This window comes from Chiloscyllium plagiosum, chromosome 16 (genome assembly GCF_004010195.1).
Source record: "Chiloscyllium plagiosum isolate BGI_BamShark_2017 chromosome 16, ASM401019v2, whole genome shotgun sequence".
Taxonomy (NCBI): Eukaryota; Metazoa; Chordata; class Chondrichthyes; order Orectolobiformes; family Hemiscylliidae; genus Chiloscyllium; species Chiloscyllium plagiosum.
The window spans coordinates 67880422-67903256 of NC_057725.1; the positions used below are offsets into that span (position 1 = coordinate 67880422).

The window sequence follows — 22835 nt, forward strand, 5'->3', positions numbered from 1 at the left end:
TCCCCTGCAACCGCAAGAAATGCAAAACTTGCGCCCACACCTCCCCCCTTACTTCCCTCAAAGGCCCCAAGGGTTCCTTCCATATCCGTCACAAATTCACCTACACCTCCACACACATCATTTATTGCATCCGCTGCACCCGATGTGGCCTCCTCTATATCGGGAGACAGGCCGCCTACTTGCGGAACGTTTCAGAGAACACCTCTGGGACACTTGGGCCAACCAACCCAACCACCCCGTGGCTCAACACTTCAACTCCCCCTCCCACTCCACCAAGGAGATGCAGGTCCTTGGACTCCTCCATCACCAGACCATAGCAACACAATGGTTGGAGGAAGAATGGTTGGAGAGGTTCCTCATCCTCCGCCTAGGAACCCTCCAACCACAAGGGATGAACTCAGATTTCTCCAGTTTCCTCATTTCCCCTCTCCCCACCTTGTCTCAGTCAAATCCCTCGAACTCAGCACCGCCTTCCTAACCTGCAATCTTCTTCCTGACTTCTCCGGCCCCACCCCCACTCCGGCCAATCGCCCTCACCTTGACCTCCTTCCACCTATCGCATTTCCAACGCCCCTCCGCAAAGTTCCTCCTCTCTACTTTTTATCTTAGCCTGCTGGACACACTTTCCTCATTCCTGAAGAAGGGCTCAATCCCGAAACGTCGATTCTCCTGCTCCTTAGATGCTGCCTGACCTGCTGCGCTTTTCCAGCAACACATTTTCAGCTCTTATCTCCAGCATCTGCAGTCCTCACTTTCTCCTGGTAGGTAAGAGTGACTTCATATTAAGGTCATATTTGAACAAATGTGACATCAAGAAGACCTAGTAAAACTGGATTCAAAAGGAATCAGGGAAAACTCTCCACCAGTTATAGCCATGGCAAACACAAACGAACATGATTGTAGTTGTTGGAATTCAGTCATTTCAGTCCCAAGGCATCACTGCAGGAATTCTTCAAAGTGCTACCTGAGACCCAACCATTTTCAGCTGCCATTACCATATTTTTCCAGCTAAATTGCGGTTGCACATATCATTCATGGGATTGCATGAATTTGAACCAGAATACATTCCAGAAATTGCTTCAAGAAATATAACCAGATCAGGATTTGAATTGTAGGTCATAAATATTGTGAAATAGTGAATTGTTTGGAAATAAAGCAATGTATGTCTTCAGCTTAACATCATAATCATAAGATGACATCAAACGTATTATCAAGAATATAATGATTGGTACAACGAAATTCCCTTGTTACAGATATCGCTAACAGGCCCACAAGATTCAGTCTTTTTGAACTGATATGGGCAGGAGGTGTCAAGATCATTAAATTGAAGAAAAAATTATAAATCACTGTTCAGGGACAACAAACTGATGTGTCAAATCTTTGGAAAAATAAACCAAAATATGTCAGATGGCCAAAAGCATTTAAATAATTGAACAAACTTGAAGCTAGAGCAAGTAAAAATACCAAAGCTTCAAATTTCGTGGCACAAGACACAGTTTACTATTGCTACCTGTTTATGGAGAACCTTTAAAAGGTCCACTTGCAGGACCTACTGAAGCCAAACAGAAACTCAATGATGTGAATATGTTGTAACTACGACAGATAGAGGAAAATTCAGTGAGTGTCAAGTCAATAACAGGCTAGATAGTGAGGAGATGAATATGTTTACAGAATAAAAAGTACAATAAAAATCAGATTGATTCTGACGTAATAAGTTTTTTTAAATTTTTGTTTTAATTGTACACTGAATTAGGAAAATAACTGCTTTAAAACATTTTTGAAATGTTACTACACCTTCTTAAAAGCAAGTAACCTGATACACAGCTTTTGATTCAAGCATTCTGGTAAGCTGAAGTAAGTGTTGCGTGTGAACGGAGCTTTGGCTGATAAGAAGTAGCTGATTTGTGTGTGGACTAATTAGTGATGACAAAGACTTCTGTCTGCCAACATTTATGTGATTGGCTCCTAGGTAGCTGTATGTTTTAGTGGTGTGAAGGGGAGAAGCACATGGACCTCTTCAAAGGCAGGAGCTGTCACTTTTCACTTCAGTAAAATGAAGCTTGAACCTTAAGATATTCAACTTATTTTCTCTTTCACGGTGCTTTAAACTAATTTTTAAATTGATAAGTCAAAGACTTTTATAAGTTAGAACCAGTTACCCTGAGCCTCTTGCAAACAGGTGAAATTATCTGGAGAATGGATATCAAAAGTAGTGTTCTGATCAGCACAAAAGTTCTCAGTGTTTCTGTGGAGAGACCACTGAACTGCTTTCCCAGTCTTTTCCTCCACCCATGACATTCTTATTTTTCTTATCTGTGTCGGTCTGTCTATGTGTATAGAAGAGGAGTTTATAATGGTAAGAGTTTTGAGTGGTAGAATTCTATGTCGATGGTTCAGGATAGTTTATCTGTAGTTAAGAATGTCTATTTATTAAAAATAGATTCTAAGTACAGCAGCCTGGTCCATGCTTTCTGTTGATGGATCTAAAAGTAGGTAAATTGGGGAGTTCTGTGTGCTTATCATTTTAACTATTATTATAGAATCAAAGAGAACTGCAGCACAGAAAAAAAAAGGTACATCTCTGCTGATCATAAACAACCACCTATTCTAATTCCATTTTCCAGCAGTTAGCTTGCTGCTAACTTACATTCCGTTCTGGGAAATGGTAAAATTTGAATTCAGTGAAAAGAAACTGGTATATACAGCTAGCTAATGGCAACCATGTAGCCATTATCAATTATTAGAAATCTATCTAGTTCATGAATTCCTTCAGAATTGATTCCAAAGGTTTGCCCACTACCAAAGTCAGACAAATTGGCCTGTAATTATTTTGCTGATATGAAGATATTAAAACAAAACAGTACATTTCATGACTGGTGAGGATTGGAAAATGATCCTCAGAGCATACAAGATTTTTCTCTGCTTCATTTACCTGCACTCCACCAATCAGGCTGTAGTAATTTATCAACCTCCAAGGATGTCAGTCCCTTCAGTACTTCTCCTCATTATTCTTTTGGAGGGAGTACTTGTGCCATATTAGGGTTTCATCTCTGGGCCAGAACTCTAGACTTTAAATTCCACAGCAGGTCTTATTTATAGAAGGTATGTTTGTAACGTGATTCGTCAGGTTGATTACTAGGCTGGAAATCCATCAAGTACATCTGGTGAATAGGAGTGGGATAAATTCCCAGTCAGCCATCCTGCAGAAGGCATTGGCAAACCACAGCAGTACTTTGCTTGTAAGTATGGACTTTTCTCTTGGACAATCATGGCCCAACTCTCAGAAATGAGAATGAGAGAAATGATTGAGGGGCTTACCGTAAAGGTCAGTAGTTAACAATTCATTCTTCTACCATAAGAATGATGTGCTGAACATTCAATTTGAAATGAACATGTGCAAAAAACCTAATTATTAACAAATGTAAATTGTTTTTTTTTTATTGACAGTGTGTGTGAGAATGGAAATCTGAAGTGCACTGGTCAGGATCCTCAGGGTAAGAGCAAAGATGCAGTTTTATTGTGTTTAATTATTTTTGGAGTAGTTATCTGGGTGAATATCATACCTCCTGGAAAAATGTGCAGTTAGATTGTCTTGGGTTGAAGCTGTTGAGAGAATGGGGAGGAAGCAGCAATGAAAAAAGGAGGAACAAAGGAGATGGAGCAGTGTGAGGATTGAGAAAGGTGGGAAGTGTGTCATAAGTATGAGGAAAGCAGAGAAAATAATTCCTGAAATATGTATAATTTAGGTAAATATAAAAATATCAGTTAATCACCAGAATGATCCTCCATACAGAGGGGATCTCTTATGAAGCAGATGGGACTCAACATTGTTGAAATTTATAAGATTGCCTCATTGAAACATATAGCATTGTTAAGGGGTTTGACAATTAAAAACTGAGTGGTGGAACAGAGGGACCTTGGAATTCAGGTACACAGTTCTGTGAAAGTTGAGTCACTGGTAGACAGGATGGCAAGGCTTTTGGGGCACTGGCCTTCTGCAGTCAGAGCAGCAAGTATAGAAATTGGGAAATTATGGTGCAGTTGTACAGGACATTGGTGAGGCTGCACTTGGAGTATTGTGTTCAGTTTTGGTCACCTTGCTTGTAGAAAGGACATTAAACTGGAAAGAGTAGAGAATAAATTTACAACCATGTTACCACGACTCAACGGTCCAAGTTTAGGGAAAGGTTGGACAAGCTATGAGTTTTTCTTGTGTAGGAGACTGAAGTGGGAATCTTATATACCTCTAAGATCATGAGAGGCATGGAGAGGGTGAATGCACTCAGTCTTTTTCCCCCAGGGTTGAGGAATCTAGAACTAGAGGGAATTTGTTTACATTGAGGGGAAAGAAAGAGTAAAAAGGGAACCAGAGGGACAATTTGGTTTTTAAAACTAGGGTGGTACATATATGGAGTGAGCTGCCAGCAGAAGTGGCTGCAGTGGGGACATTAACATTTGGACAAATACATAGATAGGAATGGTTTAGAAGGATATGGGCCAAGTGCAAGGAGGTTGGATGGGGTGGGGTTAGTCCAGGTAGACATTTTGGTTGGCACAGACCTGTTTGGACCAAAGGGCCTATCTCTGCTGTAAGACTCTACAACTCAGGCTGTTTCCTCATGATGAAAGTCCACTTAAAAACAGTCATACCCTTGTTTCCTGGCTGTCCTCACAATCCTATGCTGTGATCCCCTTCCTGCAATGACTTAGGTGCCTGGTCCAACCTCAACTGGGTGCAGAACTGACAAAAGCTTTGCCTTCTACTGTCATTGATTGCAGAGGAGTTGCTAGGTATTAGACATTGCTCTCAGTAAGGAGTTGTTCCATGGTCAGCTGCTTGCCTGATAAATACCTTTGTGTAACAAGGTGGAAAGGGTCTTCACAGACAAGGTGACCTGGGAATCTGGCAGATAAGAGCCTTGTCACTATCACAATATTTTACCCAAAGTGTCTAAAATGATAGAGAGACAAAGTTCTGAAGGGAGTGATATACGATGGTAATTGTACAACAGTATAACATGGCAGCTACATTTTAGCTTGTGATTAGTGGTACAGTTCCTTCAGGTCAGGTGGTCTGGTTTCAAGTGCCACCTGTTTCAAGGTGTGCAGTTCCATAGTGAACAGATTGATTAGAAAGTGTCTACAGATACATTTATGGCATTAAGAGTCAAAGGTTTTAAGCCAGAGAAATTGTATTAGAAAACAAGTTAGTTTGAATCATGTTTACAATGCACATACTATGAACAATTTGTTTCCATCTTGTTCAAATCAAGCACTGAAGGTACAAAAGTGTGAATGAAGTATTGAAAGAGAGAAGGCTGGGGCTCACATTTAAGAGAATTGGATAGTGATCCAAGGTTTAAGATTATGTGGGTTTGATACGGTTACTTGTAAGATAGTTACACTTGCAGTTAGGGTGAAAATTGAAGTCCATTGGATTCAGTTGGCTAAAGAGTGTGTTCAGGAATTCTGAAAGAGTTCAAAATTGGAGCTAGCTCTTGGATTTGAGGTAACTACCAATTTGAATTTAAAGGAAAATTGAATAGGAGAGAGGATGTATCAGAATGATTGTCAATTAGATTAACAATGGTGGAAGGAGGCTTGAGTGAAGATAGTTAAAAATCACACAATTGCCTGATCACCTGATGAAGGAGCGTCGCTCCGAAAGCTAGTGTGCTTCCAATTAAACCTGTTGGACTATAACCTGGTGTTGTGTAATTTTTAACTTTGTACACCCCAGTCTAACACCGGCATCTGAATCATGAGTGAAGATAAACATTGCAGCATATCCAGTTTGTGTCATTGTCTGCTTCTATGGAGAATAGAGTGTGAAGTAGCAGCTTTAGGGGAGTCGTCTGAAAAACAGCAGCAACTTACATCAGGTCACAAGCAGATAGACATTGATATTAGTTAACTAAATGGGTACGATGCTAAAAAGATAGCTGAGTACAAGGATAAAAACCACAACACCAGATTATAGTAATTAGAAGCACACGAGCTTTTGGAGTGCTGCTCCTTCATCAGGTGATAGTGGATGACAATTGTAAGGCACAGAATTTACAGTATGATTAACTGAAATTATACATTAATACCTTGTCTGTTGAGTTTCTCATCTGTTTGAATACCAGTTTCACTTTCATGTGAAAAATCACAAAATCTTTAAAAGTTGCATTCTCAGGTTAGCTGCAACAATTGATGTTAGCTAGACAATGTTGAAGGTGTTAGCCCTGTGTTCTGTGTATGCCATGATGTTTAGATCAATTGTTATCTCACTTTAGATGAGAGTTTTACATGAATTCATGCAGTTTGAGCAAAGTACAATTAACTCCACACATACAAATTCACCCTACAAAGTGTGCATGTGGGTCTGTGTGTTGGAGGTTGAGTGGAGAGAGTATGTATGTGTAGAATATCTTAAGTCTGAGGGGGTGCTGGGAATGTGGGAGTCTGGGGTGGGGGGGTTGAAAGTGTCTGAAAGTGTGTGCAAGTGTAGAGTGGTCTAAGTTGGAGAGGATGCCTGTGAGAATGTGGGTGTGTCTGTAAGGGTGAGAGTGTGTGCATGTGTATAGGGCAATGGTGGTCACCTGTAATGTAACATGAACCCAAGATCCCAGTTGAGGCCCTTCCTATTAGTACCAAACTTAGATCTATCAGCCTCTGCTCAGCCACTTTTCACTGCTGCCTGTCCCAAAGTCCACCTTGGAGGATAGTCACCCAAAGGTTGGAGGTCAAATGTCCTGGATGACAGGTGTTCCCAACTGGGAGAGAAACATTCCTGTTGTTGTGCAGTGCCCATTTGTAGCCTTTGCTCAGTTTCCCTATGTACCATGCCTCAGGGCATTCTTGCCTGCCATGTATAAGATACAATGTTGGTGGAGTCACATGAGTACCTGCCATGTACAAAGTGGGGTGTCCCCACATGTAATGATGGTACCCATGTCCACACCGAAGTCTTGCAGCACCTAATGTGACAGGGTTATATGGAGTTGTCCCAAGAACCAGGCAGCTTGCTACAAACCTCAAAACAGATCATTGTTTGTTTGGCAGTTGTTTAAAGGCAAGCAGTGGAGGTGTGGGGAAGTTCTGGGCCATAGGGAGGGCCTCAATCAGGACCTTGGGCTCATGTCACATTACAGATGACCACCATTGCACTGTACAGACTTAGACACTCAACCCCCCCACCCTCCCTCAGACTTGAAACATTACACAAACGCCAACCCAGACAGACGAACATGCACATTGTGGGGTGAATTTGTAGTAGTTACATTGTACTTTGCTCAACAGCTGCTTGAATTCATGCAAAACAAATTCAAATCTAAGTGAAAACAATCTAAATCATGGAATAGGCAGAACACAGGGGGCTAACACCTTCAACATATTGTCTAGCTAACATCAATTGTTATAGCTAACCTGGAGGAGAAAGTGAGGTCTGCAGATGCTGGAGATCAAAGTTGAAACTTTATTGCTGGAACAGCACAGCAGGTCAGGCAGCATCCAGGGAACAGGAGATTCGACGTTTCGGGCACAGGCCCTTCCTGAAGAAGGGCCTGTGCCCGAAACGTCGAATCTCCTGTTCCCTGGATGCTGCCTGACCTGCTGTGCTGTTCCAGCAATAAAGTTTCAACTTATAGCTAACCTGAGAATTCTACTTTTAAAAGGTTATATTTACACAAGAAACTGTTATTTGAACAGATGAAAGACAGGATTTTTTTGATGTATAATTTGTCAAATCACTAAATTCTTGCTATAAATTGTGCCTCAATTGTGTCTACTATCATCTGAAGGAGTGGTGCTCTGAAAGCTTGTGCTTCCAATTAAACCTGTTGGACTAACCTGGTGGTGTGTGATTTTTAACTTTGTACACTCCAGTCCAACACTGGCATCTCCAAATCATGAGTGAAAGTAGCTATGGTCTTGGCCACAAATATAGGACAGAACATAATTACAAGCAGAAGGAGACAATTCAGCTCCTTGAGTGGACCCAGTCACCTATTTGATCATGTCTGATCTCATCTCAATTACACTTTCCAGCCTACTCCATAATCCTTCAACCTTAAAATACTGCAGAGGCTGGTATCCTCTCTGGAAGTCACCATTTACATGTACACAGTGCACTGGCTGTGGCCCACCAGCTTAGAGTTAATTCTATGTAATTTGTTCTCATCTGTAACAGACTTTAAATCAGCCAGTTTAGAAATTAGTCCTCAAAAGGAATACCAGTTAAACTATGCAGATGAGCCAGTTCATGAATCAAGTTCCCAAAATCAAATGAAAAGCAGTACAAAGGCTGTGGCCAGCCAGCTCAGTCAGTCCTGAGCTAACAAGATTCTGAATTGTAATTTTTACTGTTTGACAAAACGATGAACAGCAGTTTACAAAAAACAAATTTAAAGGGAAAGGGGCAAAGCCAGAACCCCAAACTCCACCTTACAACCCATTCACAAGGAAAAGAGGACCAACCTCAAATCCCACCTTATCAAAAGGTGAAACAGTAAATGCAATCAGACAGTCCAATTTACTGAATATAACAGTATATTACAGACACCCTGGCAACCCACCCAACCCTCCCACCTAGCCACTAAGGCAGCCCACACCCCTTCTGGCCACCTCTAGGCAAACCTGTCCTCCGTGGAGACTGGAGGACTACCCACCTTCTGGCCACCTCTGGGCCAGCCTGCCACAGTACCTGCCCAAGGTGACAGCACTGAGGACAGTCTACCCACCCTCTAGCTCAGGTTGACTTATGAGCCTTCAGCTCAAAGGCCTGCTAGACCCAGGGACACAAGTGCAGGTGATAAACCCAACAAGCAACAAGACAGTCCATTACCATAAACTTTTCTTCAATATGTAGAGTCGATTCCCAGGAATGGAGTCCACTCCAATGTACAGTAGATTGCTAAAAACAGAATCCACAACAAGGGTGGAGTCCACTCCTGAAGGGAACAAATACACCCCATAGCACAGGTGTTCAGACTCCATAGTTTGAGAACCAGGCCCACAGTAAATTGTAAGGCTGCTGTTAACTCAGGGGTTTGGTCCACTCCCAAAGGCAGGGTCTACTCCCAAACTCCAGGATGTTGCAAGTGCTCACCACCAACGCTGAGGAGTCTTGAGGCCTACCTACAGGAATAGCTCATCTGGATGTACCACCACAAGTTCAGTCCAAACACCAAAAACAGTGAAGACATACAAGAACACCAGTGTACAAGGGCTAAGCCCTGCCACAGAATCAGATCTTCTCAAAAAAGGAGAAACAGGCTGTACCCAGCCAGTGAAAGAGTTTCCTAATGAGGGATGAATTACACCTGAAACATTAAGTCAGGCAATTTCAAAATCAGACTACAAAAGAATGCTAGCTTTGTAAGCCAGCCAGTTTCAAAATCAGTTTCTGCTTTTTGGAGAACTTAGCAGTGACACTAGCCTAGCCAGCAGTGCCCTAAACTGGGAGATTCTAAATGTCCAGGTTTTAAGTTTACAAAAGTTAACATTAACAGCTATACACAAAATTTTGCAAGGGAGAGTGGCAGCAAAGGCAGGCCCCCAAACCCTACCATTCAACTAGTTTTCAGGAAAGGAGGACAAACCTCAAAGCCCATTTTCCATCACTACAAAACAGTACAAAGTACATTTAGACAGTCCAATTACACAAGTCCATAAAATACAGACTCTCCTGCAACCCACCCATCCCTCACTTTCTGGCTACTTGAAGGCAGCCTGCCCCTATGCCCCTTCTGGTTCTCAGTTCCACCCCGACTTTCCAACTACTCCTAGGATAGCCCATCCTGTTCCCCAACAGCCCCAGGACAACAGTGGTCAGGATGGTGTATCCAGCTTCCTTAACTGTCCTTTGCACCTTCTTGCCACCTCAGACAGCCTGCCCTGGTACCTGCCTGGGGCAACAGTGCTGAGGATGGCCTACCCACCTTCCAGCTGTCTGCCCCTACATACCATTGGTCTTTCCCCCTGATGTGCCATCTGGCCTGTGGATGGCCTTGACACCTTTCAACCACCTTTAGGACAGCCCATCCCCTTCCCTGAAGGGAAGCATACAGGGTAGCCACAAGCCTTCTGGATTTCAGCCCACTACACTTTTGGTGCTCAGCTGCTCTTTGTTGTGGTTGTTCGCCAAGCTGGGAATTTATGTTGCAGACGTTTTGTCCCCTGTCTGTCTAGGTGACATCCTCAGTGCTTGGGAGCCTTCTGTGAAGCGCTTCTGTGATGTTTCCTCCAACATTTATAGTTATTTGTATCTGCTGCTTCCAGTTGTCAGTTCCAGCTGTCCACTGCAGTGGCTGGTATATTGGGTCCAGGTCGATGTGTTTGTTGATAGAATCTGTGGATGAGTGCCATGCCTCTCAGAATTCCCTGGCTGTTCTGTTTGGCTTGTCCTATAATAGTAGTTGCCCCAGTTGAACTCATGTTGCTTGTCATCTGAGTGTGTGGCTACTAAGGATAGCTGGTCATGTCGTTTTGTGGCTAGTTGGTGTTCATGGATATCGATCGTTAGCTGTCTTCCTGTTTGTCCTATGTAGTGTTTTGTGCAGTCCTTGCATGGGATTTTGTACACTACGTTGGTTTTGCTCATGTTGGGTATCGAGTCCTTCGTCCTGGTGAGTTGTCTGAGTGGCAGTTGGTTTGTGTGCTGTTATGATGACAGATGACAAGCAACATGAATTTGACTGGGACAATGCTACTATTATAGGACAAGCCAAACAGAACAGCCAGGGAATTCCTAGAAGCATGGCACTCATCCACAGATTTGATCGATAACCACGTCGACCTGGACCCAATATACCAGCCACTGCAGCAGACAGCTGGAACTGACAACTGGAAGCAGCAGATACAAATCACTATAAATGCCAGACGAAACATCACAGAAGCACTTCACAGGAGGCTCCCAAGCACTGAGGATGTCACCTAGACAGGGGACAAAATGTCTGCAACACAAATTCCCAGCTTGGCTAACAGAACCACAACAACGTGCACCTGAACTACAAATCTTCTCCCAAACTTTGAGCTCAGCTGCTCTCACACCTTCTGACCACCTCTAGGACAGCCTGTCCCCTGAAGGACAGCCCACAAGCCTTCTTGGGAAGAAGGAACTCAGAACAGCATACCCACCTTTTGGCTCAGGACAACTGGCATCAAGGTGGCCTACCCATCCTTCAGCTCTGAGCTTTCAAGAAACCTATGAGCCTCTCTGCTCAGATGCCTGCTAGATGTGGGGACACTAGACAGTGCAGGTGATAAGCAATGAGACTGTCAATTACAACAAAGCCCTTTCTAGTACCCAGTCCATCACCATAAAGAGTTCTTCAAAATGTAGAGTCCATTCCCAGGACCAGTCTACTCCAGTATACAGTACATTGACAGTAATGGAGTCCACTGCTAAAAACAGAATTCACAACAGAGGGCAGAGTCCACTTCTGAAGGCAGCAAATGCACAGCACAGGTTCAGTCTCCATAGAGGCCTGGTTTGTCCACAGAAACAGGCCCACAATAAATAATGGTGCAGTTAACCCAGGGGTTTGGTCCACTGCAAACTCCAGAATGCAGGAAGTACTCACCTCCCAGCACAGATGTTCAGTCTTTACAGACATGAGGCCTACCCACAGGAACAGCTCATCTGAAAGTTTAATTTCAGATAAGGGCTCAGTCCAAACAGTGAAGACGTACAAAAACAACAAACCTAGAATCCAAAGGCCAAGCCCTGCCAAAAACCCAAAACTTTTACTTTGAGAAAAGAACAGAAAAGAGTAAAGGCTATAACCAGCCAGTGAAAATTCCCTAATGAGAACTGAATTGCACCTGTAACACTTCGATCAGGCAGTTTAGAAATCAGTCCTCAATAAGGAATACCAGTTAAACTGGCTATGCAGTTCAGGATCAGTTTCAGGGGAACCAAGAGCAGCAGTGACACTGACTGGCCTAGCCAGGAGAGTCAGTTCCCCAAACTGAGGAGATTCTACAGCTCCTGTTGTATGGTCAATCAGCTTTCCTGATTGCCCCCAGGTTAACAGTAACACTGCATGTAGCCCAATCAGCACCCTAAATAAAAGTTTTAAATCATTTTATTCATGAGTACAGTTTACAAAACAATTAACATTGTTTCTGTACCAGGCCCCAAGCCCTACTGTTCAACTAGTTCAATCAAATGATAACAAGCCTCAAATCCCAGTTTCAATCATTACAAAACTGGAAATGACATTTATGCATACAAGAGTCCAATTAAGTGCATAAGAAGGGCTTATGCCCGAAACGTCGATTCTCCTGTTCCTTGGATGCTGCCTGACCTGCTGCACTTTTCCAGCAACACATTTTCAGCTCTGATCTCCAGCATCTGCAGTCCTCACTTTCTCTCATACAATATAGACCCCAGCAACCCACCCATTCCTCCCACCTTCGAGCCATGAAGTCAGCCCACCCCTATGCCCCGACCTTTCAACCACCTCTAGGACAGCCCATCCGGCTTCCCCATCTCCCCAGATGATGGGCAGGACAGCCTACCCATCTTCCCTAACTGCCCTTTGCATCTTCCAGCCACCTCAGACAGCCCCCATTACCTGCCTTGATGAGTGCCAAGAATGGCGTACACCTTCTGTACAGTCTGCCCCTATAGCATTTGGGCTCTTGCCCACTTGGATGAGCAATCTGGCCTGTGGACTGCCCAGACCCACATTCTGGCCACCTCTAGGACAGCCCATCTCCTTCCCACAAGCCTTCTGGATCTTGGCACAGCCCTACACCTTCTGGTGCTTGGCTGCTCTGACACCTGACTTCCCCTTCTTGGGAGGACAGTACTTACAATGACCTACCCACTTTCTGGTGGTTGGGGCAACTGGCATCAGTGGCCTACCCACCCTCTAGCTCTCAGGGTGGCAGGTTTCAGGACAACCTATGAGCCTCCCAGTCCTTTCTGGTACAGAGTCCATGACCATAAACAGTTCTCTTCAAAATGTGGAGTCCATGCCAGTATATCAGTGCCTTGTCACAAATGGCATCCACTCCAAACTGCAGAGTCCATTGCTAAAAACAGAATCTAAAGGGGAAGGTAACTCTTAGGGGTTTGGTCCACTCTTGAAGGCAAAGTCTACTCCCAAACTCCACGATACAGCAAGTGCTCACATTCAGCACATGTCCAGACTTTGCAGAGGCCTAGTGCTAAGATCAAGCCTACTCACAGGAATGCTCATCTGTATTTTCAGAAGGGCTCAGTACTAAAACAAAGCACTAAACAGTGAAGACAAGAAAACTAGAGTCCAAGAGCTAAGCCCTGCCATGAAATCAGCATAGTCCTTTCCTAAAGAAAAAAAGTGTAACACGCTGTAACCAGTTAAATAATCCCCTAATGACAACTGAGTTACTCCTGAAACTGTTTAAATCAGGCAGTTTAGACATCAGTCCTCAAAAGGAATACCAGTTACAAACTGGCTAAATAATTCAGCTAGTTCAGGAATCAGGTTTCCAAAAACAGCAGTAACACTGGCTGTAGCAGCAGCTAGCAGTCAGTGCCCTAAACTGAGGGCAGTAAATCCCCTGGGAGAGGAGCAAAGCCAGGCCCCAAACCCTACCATTCAAACAGTTCAGGGAAATTAGGACAAACCTCAAAAACCAGTTTCAATCACCACAAACAATAACAATTACATGTACATAAGACAGTCCAATTACAGAGGAGTTGTACATAAAATAGATCCCAAGCAATCCACCTCTCCCACTTCTGAAGAAGGCAGCCTGCCCCTACACCCCTTCCAGCTCAGTCCACCCCAATCTTCTCCCAGCCACCTCTAGGAGAGCCCATCCTGCTTCCCAACCCACCCCCCGCCACCACAGATAACAGTCAGGACAGCCTACCCACCTTCTAGTTTCCCTAACCATCCTTTGCACCTTCTGGCCACCTCTAAAATAGCTTGTCCCCTTCTCTGGGATACAGAATGCAGGGCAGCCCAGAAGCTGTCCCAATCAAAGTTTGCCCTTACACCTTCCAACCACCTCTAGGACAACCTGTGACAATTACACCTTCTCAAGACAACAGCACTCAGAACAGCCTACCCACCTTCCAGCTCTTGGGGCAGGGAGCATCAAGGTGGCTTACCCACCCTCCAGCTTTCACGACAGCTTACTAACCTTCAGGTTGGCAGGATTGCCTGCCTACTTACCCTCCAGCTCACAGGGTGACAGCTTTCAGAACAACTTAAGCCTCCCAGCTCTCAATAAGACCAGCCAGACTTAGGGACACAAGACAAGCAACAAGACAGTCAATTACAACAGTCCTTTTTGTAGGAGATACCATTACCATAAAGCGCTCTCCAAAATGTAGAGTCCAGTTCCAGGAAGAGTAGTGCATTGTCAGAATGCAAGTCCATTCTGAACTGCAGAGTCCATTGCAAAGAGAGTCCACAACCAAGGGCAGAGTCCACTCTGGAAGGCAGGGAATGCACACCCCACAGCATACAGGTGTTCAGTCTCCATTGAGGCCTGACACATCCTTTGAGACCTAGGCCCACTCACAGGAACACAGTACATTATAAGGGAGCAGTTAACTCACAGGGATTTGATACACTCCCAAACTCCAGGATACAAGTGCTCACCTCCTAGCACACAGGTGAGGAGTCTTTACGGAGGCCCAGTTCCAGGTCTTCACATGGAAGAGCTCATCTGGTCAGATATATTTTCTCTGAAGGGCTCAGTCCAAACACCAAAAACAGTGAAGACACATACAAAAAGCAAAGTAGAGTCCAAGGGCTAAACCCTGCTACAAAAATCATTATCCTTTTCTCAAAGAGGAGAAAAGAGTAACATGTGCTGTAACCAGCCAGTGAAACAACAACCCCCTAATGAGAAGAGTTGTCTGTGTGGATCAGGCAGTTTAGAAATCAGTCCTCACTGAAAAAAACAAAAGTTAACAAACCAGCTAAATAATTCAGCCAGTTCAGAAATCAGGTTTCCCTCAAAACAGCAATAATACACCAGCTAATACAGAGTCACCACCCTAAACTGAAGGGCATGCTAACCCCAATCAAGGAGTTCATTGTTAATGAAGTCCACCTTGTTCCAATTTCTACAGCCCATTACAAATTTTAAAATTGTCTATCTCCTCCTTAAATTTACTCAGTGTCCCAGTATCCACCATGTTTTGGGATAATTAATTACACAGAATCATGACCCTTTGAGAGAGGAAATATTTCCTCATCTCTATTTAGGTTTGCTACCTCTTATCCTAAAATTCTGACCTCTTGATCTGGATTACCCCACGTGAGGAAGCATCCTTTCTATGTTTGCTTTGTCAGTCCCTGTTAGCATGTTATACACCTCAGTTAGATCTCCTCCTATTCTTCTGATCTCTTCTTATTCTTCTGATCTCCTGAGATTGTAAGCCTAAACTATTCAATCTCTCTTCATAAAACAAATCCCTCATCTCTAGAATAAACCTCGTGAGCCTAGTCTGAAGTACCTCCAATGCAACTATATTCCTCCTCAAGTAATGAATCCAAAGTTGTGTGTAATATTTCAGATGGGGAGTCACTACTACCCAGTAAAGTTGCAACAACACTTCAATACTTTTATACTCTAGTCCTTTAGTCATAAATGCCAAAATTCCATTTGCTTTCCTTATTACCTGCTGAACCTGCATATTCGTTTTCTGCAATTCCTGCACACATTTAATCCTGCACACATTTCATCTGCCAAATTTTAGCCGTTCACCTAACCTATCTATATCTATTTGTAAATTTATTATTTCTTCATTGTAGCTTATTTTCCTACCTATTTTGTCATGATCTGCAGTTTCGGCTATCATAACTTTCTATCCCTCCATCCAAATCATTAATATAGATTGTAAATAGTTGAGGCCTGAGGATCAAACCCTGTGGCATCCTATATTTGCATCTTGCCAACCAGAAAATGACCCGCTTTTCCTCATTCTGTGCATGCTGTCGATTAGCCAATTCTGTATCCTAAAACATTACTGCTAATCTCATGTGATCTTATCTTGTGTATTAACCTTTTGTGCAGCTTCTTATCAAATATCTTCTGTAATCCCAGATATGTTACATTTGCAGGATTCTTACATTTTTAAGGAATAAGTCAATTATGATTTGCCCTTCATAAAGGCATGCTGACTCTGATTAATTGTATTTTTCAAATGTCCTGTTATAACATCCTCAATAATAGTTTCCAAAAATGTTCTGGTGATACATGTTAAGCTAACTGCTCTGTAGTTTCCTAGTTTCTGATGCTTTGCCTTTCCTGCATCCAAGGAATTTGAAATGTTGTAATCAATGAATTCACTATCTCTGCTGCCACTTTCTTTCAGACCATCGGGCTTAAGGGGGTATAAAAATGTTTAATGGACAGGAAAGGCACATTTGGAAGTTTGAGAAGTTGCTTTTGAAAGTAAAACACTTGCCTTGATTAGAAAACTTAGCTCTTAACTTTATTTCCCTTAAATTGACAGCATCAAAGCTACTGTAAGGTATAATTACAGTGTCAGCAGTTCACATAGGAAGTTATGTTATAAATGTTTAAAATTGAGAATAGAGTATATAAATTTTAAAATGAGTACAGTTAAAATTGTGTGTCATCATCTGTTTGTTCCCTCTTCTCACTGTCACCACCTGATGTCTGATCTTGGTGTTTATTTTTGTGTAAATGTCTCTGGAATGTTGCTCAGATAAGATAGACACATTTGAATATTATGTATATAATTCAATACGTAACGAGAAAACAACTAAATTTAAGCAGTATAGCACAGAAACCTTTTGAAACTGATGTACAGATGTTCTGTTTCTTTTCAGAACATTGCTATCCTCCTAAAGTTTACTTCAACTGTGCAAATGCGCAAGATGGTGAATATGGAGCTGCTTGTGCACAAACATGTCAGATGCTGGCTGCAGAAGGTCAATGTGTAAGTAAGCAAACATTTTGTATGATTCACATATCTGATTAAACAATTAAAGTTGTCCTTGTGCAATATATTGTAAAATTTAAGTTAATTATTTTCCATTACATTTGATTCAATTTCCTCAGTTAACAACAAAATGTGTATCCGGTTGTGTATGTCCGGATGGTCTGGTGCTGGATGAGGGAAAAGGCTGTGTTCACCCTGACAATTGTTCATGTGAATATGGTGGGCATTCATATGGACAGGATGACGTAATTGTGAAGGACTGTATGAAGTGGTAAGAAATATTTGACCTCTATTTTCTTAATGACCGCTGTACAAACAGTGGCAACTATGTTGTATGCAAGACAAAAAACAAGTCTTAGTCAAAGGAAATTTGTTAGCCAATGCATCTTGTTGTTGTTCAACCATTGCCATGAAGTCATTTATTTTCACATGAATTATTGAAACAGAGTAATGGTAACCCAACTAATTAGTTGTTAGAAAATTAACTGCTATGATAATGCATCATTCCCTCAGTAGACTACTACAATGTCAGATTATGCACATGTGATAGCATTTAATCCTTCCATCAACTTCTTCAAACCTATTTGTATAAATAACAGTTTCAGGGCTGTTTAGAAAATTTAATGTGACTGGGAGTGAACAAGGCAGGAAAGTAAATAAATAGGTTTTTGAATAAATTTTAAATTACTTCCTGAAACTGAAAACCTTAAACTAACAAAGGAGCAACTATTGGTATTAATTACTGGAAAAGTCTGATCTTAGACTGAAACCTAATAGATCATATTTTGCTTGGTATTAGCTTTAACAAATTGGTCTCTTGCTGAACCATAAGTATGCAATATCTCACATTTTGCTTTAATAATAAAACAGAACTTTATTGACAAAAGAAATGGTAAAATTAAATGAATCAAACTAACTACTTCTAATTCAAATTTTTTTAAAAATTTAGCACGCAGTACAAGTCTGATCATATTCATCCCCAAGTATTCCTACATAAATTGAAAAGGGAAATAACGTCGGTATCATACTAAAAGCACACTCCAGTACAAAATCCAAAAACATACCATGCATAATACCCAAATCATCACTCATATAGTACATCTGCAGGCCTGCCTGTCTGTCACATATCTATAGGCTTAAAGCACTTCAACCTTTAGACTGCAATTGCACATAACTTCTTTCTGGAATTTTTTATGCACCTAACTTGAATATGCTCAGATTGAAGTAGACTCTTCGGGGTTTTATCCCAGCACTTCTGGTCTCAGCCTAACATTAACTCTTTGCTATAAAACTATCAAGTTTTACTTACCTTCAAAAGAGCACTGGTTTGTATAAACACCTACACCAAAGGACAGCACAGGACTGCTCAAAACCTAATGTATAGCCCTCTCTCAAAACTATGGGTGTTATCCTTAAACTGAAAAAAACATCCTTAACCTTCCAAACTAGAGCTTATTTATATTATTGTGTCGTAAACCCTATGAATGTACAGAAAAACAACTCATTAATTCTAAACCTATACCTCAAAAAAAGTTTGAAAAGAAATTACTGTGATCATAGAAATACAAGGTAATTATTAACTTCAGTAACACAGGAAGCCTACATGTTAGTAACTCAAAACCAAAACCCAAACTTAAATAAATTATTAAAATATACATAAAACACACAGTCTGCATTGCACAGGTAATACTCAAATTAATTATGAACAAGCAATAATACATGAAATTGAAAAAAAGAAGCATTTCTGTAAGGGGTTATAATTAAATTTAATCAGGCAACAGAACTGGAGTTTACAAACTATGATTTTTTGTTTATGGTTGAAGGAATAAGAAATGAAACACATTAATTGATTTCGAGATATTGGTATTTGTTAAATCAATGAACTACAATGTATTTTAAAAGGTAATTGGCGGATCAGAGCTAAGTACTTTTATTTCTGAAATATGAAGGAGATATTTTAAGGCAGCTATGATTGTTGTTAGGAGCAATGAGGACTCTCAGCCAAGCATACATAATACGGTTTGGCTGAGCCCAGACCTCCATAATGCTTTCTTTGATGAAATAGATGTACAAAAAGAAAAACATTGCTGAATCAATAGATATACACCCTTTTATTCTGTAATCTATTTTTATCATGGCTCAGTATTTATTTATACAAGTTAAGCATGTTCTTTGTTTCTGTTACTGATACTTTACAGATCTGGGTCATTGATATTTTTATAGCGCCATTGCAGAACATTTTTAAGAAGATAGGAGTGGCTATATTTAAGTATGTCCACACATGCCATTGTTGCTATGCAGTGGATTACTTCTTCATATTATGGTTGAAATTACATGGAAGTACAATGAGTTGGCATGAAGAGTATATAGTGCTACTGAGGGTTGGTGGAGAGTGTGGGCAGAAATGGAGGATATGAGTATCCACTGACGCGTGAAAAGAAGCTTGGTTAGGGAGTGATTTGAAGGCCTCTGTTCAGCATGAATGTTATGAAAGGTAATTGGAAATGGGTGAGTCATAAATTAGTATTAGGACTCATAGGTAAAACCTTTGAAGGTACCTTTCAGAACATTTTAGATCCATCTAAGGTTTACAACTCCTTCTGAGACCTTGAAACATTGGTCTAAATTCATGAGAAGTACAAGGGCCTAGGATATGTCTACAATGCAGTAAGCAAACCTTTGTCCTGATTTAATCAAAATCAGGACATTGAGAACAGGGGTGGGAATCAACAAGTTATGTCCCATTCCATTCCATCACCAGAGTCTTTGGAAAATTCCTTCTTAATATCAACTATTATATTAATTTTTAAGTACCAGACTTAAACAGAATCTTTGACTAGAGCGTAGTGAACATTCATCAAAATGACATGTGCGATGAAGGACTCAACCGCAGTAAATGAGTGGATTAACCTACAGGGTGTTATGGAGTGTTTAAGCAATGAAAAGATTAATATAACAGAAAAGGAAAATAAAGAGTCATGGATGTAATTTTCATTGTCACTTTCAATCGAATAACATTTAAATTATGTAAGAACAATTTTTAAGGAGGAATATAGATGTTAGTCGGTTTGTGGAAAGGGGGTTCATAATTAACTAGGTCAGTTTTTCCAGAACCATGATTTTTTTTAACTAACATGCCCCTCCAGGAGTAATACAGGAGGGTTATTTGTATTGTGTAGGCATATGGTGAGAGTGTGAAAACATTGATCAGTATTATGTTGCTTTTGGCTTTAGAATAGCCAAGAATTAGTTTTAACTAAGAAAAACTGAAAAGTTTAGAAAGTTTTTTGGGCACTTCCAAGAAATCCTGAGTTGAGTAACGTCTCAATGTAGTCTGTCCTTGGCAAAGGAGATTACTCACAGCAGTTAGGGAATGCTTTGGAAAGATTTTAGCTCGTGAAACTTGGTGTGCATCTTAAAAAGTATAAAGGTAGATAAATCCCTGGGTCCTGATGGGATCTAGCCCAGAATTTTGAGGGAGGCAAAAGAAAAATTGCTGGAGCACTGGGTCTCTTTGACCCAGATGAGGCCCCAGAACATTCAATGTTGTTCCATTGTTTAAGAAGTATAACAGGGAAGATCTCGGAAGTTACAGGCCTATGAGCGTCACTTCAGTGGTAGGGAAATTATTGGAAAAGATTCTCATGGGCAAGAGCTTTATGCATTTAGAAGTAAATGGATTTATGAGCAATAGACAACACAATGTTGCATATTCAATTTTAGCAACAAAACAGAAGTTTATTACACAAAAAAAAGATAAAATAGAATAAATCAAGCTATTTACATATATCATAATGCAAAAGATTTTGAAACATGGTAAAAATGCAATCTTATTGAGCTAAGAGTGCACCCTTCTCTGTCACATTTACAGATTTGATTTAATTGTACATTTTGATTCCTAGTTTTGAGAGCAAGAGGCTATCAGGTCTCTTGTTCTTACAACTGAGCTTGGGAGTTTTGTAGCTTTTTATAATCCTCGCAGGATTCTAACTGAATATTTTTGTCTGGAATTTTCAAATTAACCCTTACAATAGGGTTTCGAACTGATCTCATTCAATTACTTTCTCCAAGTGAAACTTTTTTTTCATGCTTTTCCTTCAAACTTTGACAAGAACTTCTGTAAACTGAAACCAAAAGTTTCACAAGCTGTAGGCTTTTCCCCTAAGCAAAACAAAAAGAATTTCTGACTCTTCTAAACCTAAAACAGGCTGAAACATTTCAATTGTTTACTCCTTGTGATTATAAAACTCTCACTGTGCAAGCTGATTTCTGTTATCATTTCAGGAATCCTCTCTATCTTTCATACTGTTTTCAAACATTTGTGGTTGAAGAAAGACTGACAAGTTAATACCTGTACACCTTCATACAGAGAGACCAAAACCCAATTTCCTTAGTTCAAAATCCAATCTTTAAAATAAATTAATAAATTACATTAATATATGTGTAACTCACACACCTTACATCAGCGTAAGATTGGAAATTTACGCAAAGACAGAAAACTGAATATGAGTCAGCTGGTTATTCTTAGTCGAGAGTGTCGTGCTGAAAAAGACCTGCCCGAAATGTTGGTTTTCCTGCTCCTCAAATGCTGCCTGACCTGCTGTGCTTTTCCAGCACCACACTCTCTACTCTGATCTCCAGCATCTGCAATACTCACTTTTGCCGGATTATTCTCAAGTTGAGTAGGATTTTGCAATGATCAATATTAGACCCCCAACTATTCCAATCTGCATCAATAGCTAGGATGTGGGAACATAGTATAATATATTCACATCTGAAGAATCAACAGCTAAGAGGGAATGTGTGTTAGGAAAATACAAAGAGGCTTTAGGAGGATTTAGGGAGGTGGAGTAAATGGCAAAAACATGGTAGAATTCTTAACGTCTTTTAATAACAATATGAAGAATTTAAACTCACTTAACTACTCAGGAAAAGTTAGAGGATTCAAGCCCCACTCAAACTCTTGGATAATTATTAAGTTGATTGCCCAACTCATCTAACATAGAATCCCTACCGCATTGAGCCAGACCAATCAGACCATCAAATCCAACCAATGCTCTGAAGAGCACCTCACCCAGACCCACTCCCTTGCCCTATCGCTGTAATGCTGCATTTCCCATGGCCAAGCCACCTAACCTGTACATCTTTGGACTATGGGAGGATACTAGTTCACCTGGTGGAAACCCACGCATTCATGGGTCAAATGAGCAAATGCCACACAGTCACCTGAAGATGGAATTGAACCTGCTTCCCTAGTGCTGTGAGGCAACAGTGCTAACCACTGAGCAACCATACTGTCCCCCTCCCTCCCTAGCACTGACCTAGAATCCTTCAACAATGGTGGTTACTGCTACTAGCTTCAACATTGCTTGTACAGGTCTCCTTTTTCATATCAGGTGGCTCTTGTCCAGGAATCTGCCCTGCAAAAAAATTGTAAAGATAGCAGTGTATTTTTTACTCTGATGTCTGAAACTATTTCTGACCCTGTTGCTATGGAACAGGCCAGATCCCCTCAAAACATTTCAAGAAGGTAGCTCAGATCCTAACTTTTCCAGTTGTTTTGAGCAGGTGTAAAGTGGATATTCCAGGAATGATGCAAATGGTTTTAAACAAAACAGAATTTATTGACAGATTACTGAATGAAACACAAACAAAAGAGAACAGAATACAGAATGAATTAACCTATCTGAAAACGCAATAGATTATCCCAACTTAATAATGCTGTTCTAAATTTCTGCAACAATCCCCATAAACACCACTTGGCAAAAAACATAATATCAAACACAGGATCTTACAGGAGAGAGAGATGTCAGAGAGATTCAGTAGCTGTTTCCTTAACCAGCAGCCTCAAAGAACCAACTGCTTGCTCTGAACAGCCAGACTGCTAAAACCAAAACAAACTGAACCAGGGAAAAGCTGAACTAGGAGA

General features: G+C 41.1%; 1 protein-coding gene across 1 annotated transcript in view; it reads left to right on the forward strand.

Moving 5' to 3' along the window:
- Positions 1-22835, forward strand: part of LOC122558129 (mucin-6-like) — a 189202-nt gene that overhangs the window by 11857 nt on the left and 154510 nt on the right. The window contains exons 2-4 of the mRNA XM_043706448.1: positions 3448-3494; positions 16794-16903; positions 17026-17177. Of these exons, the coding sequence (XP_043562383.1) occupies positions 3448-3494; positions 16794-16903; positions 17026-17177 (309 nt within the window). The remainder of the gene's footprint in view (positions 1-3447; positions 3495-16793; positions 16904-17025; positions 17178-22835) is intronic.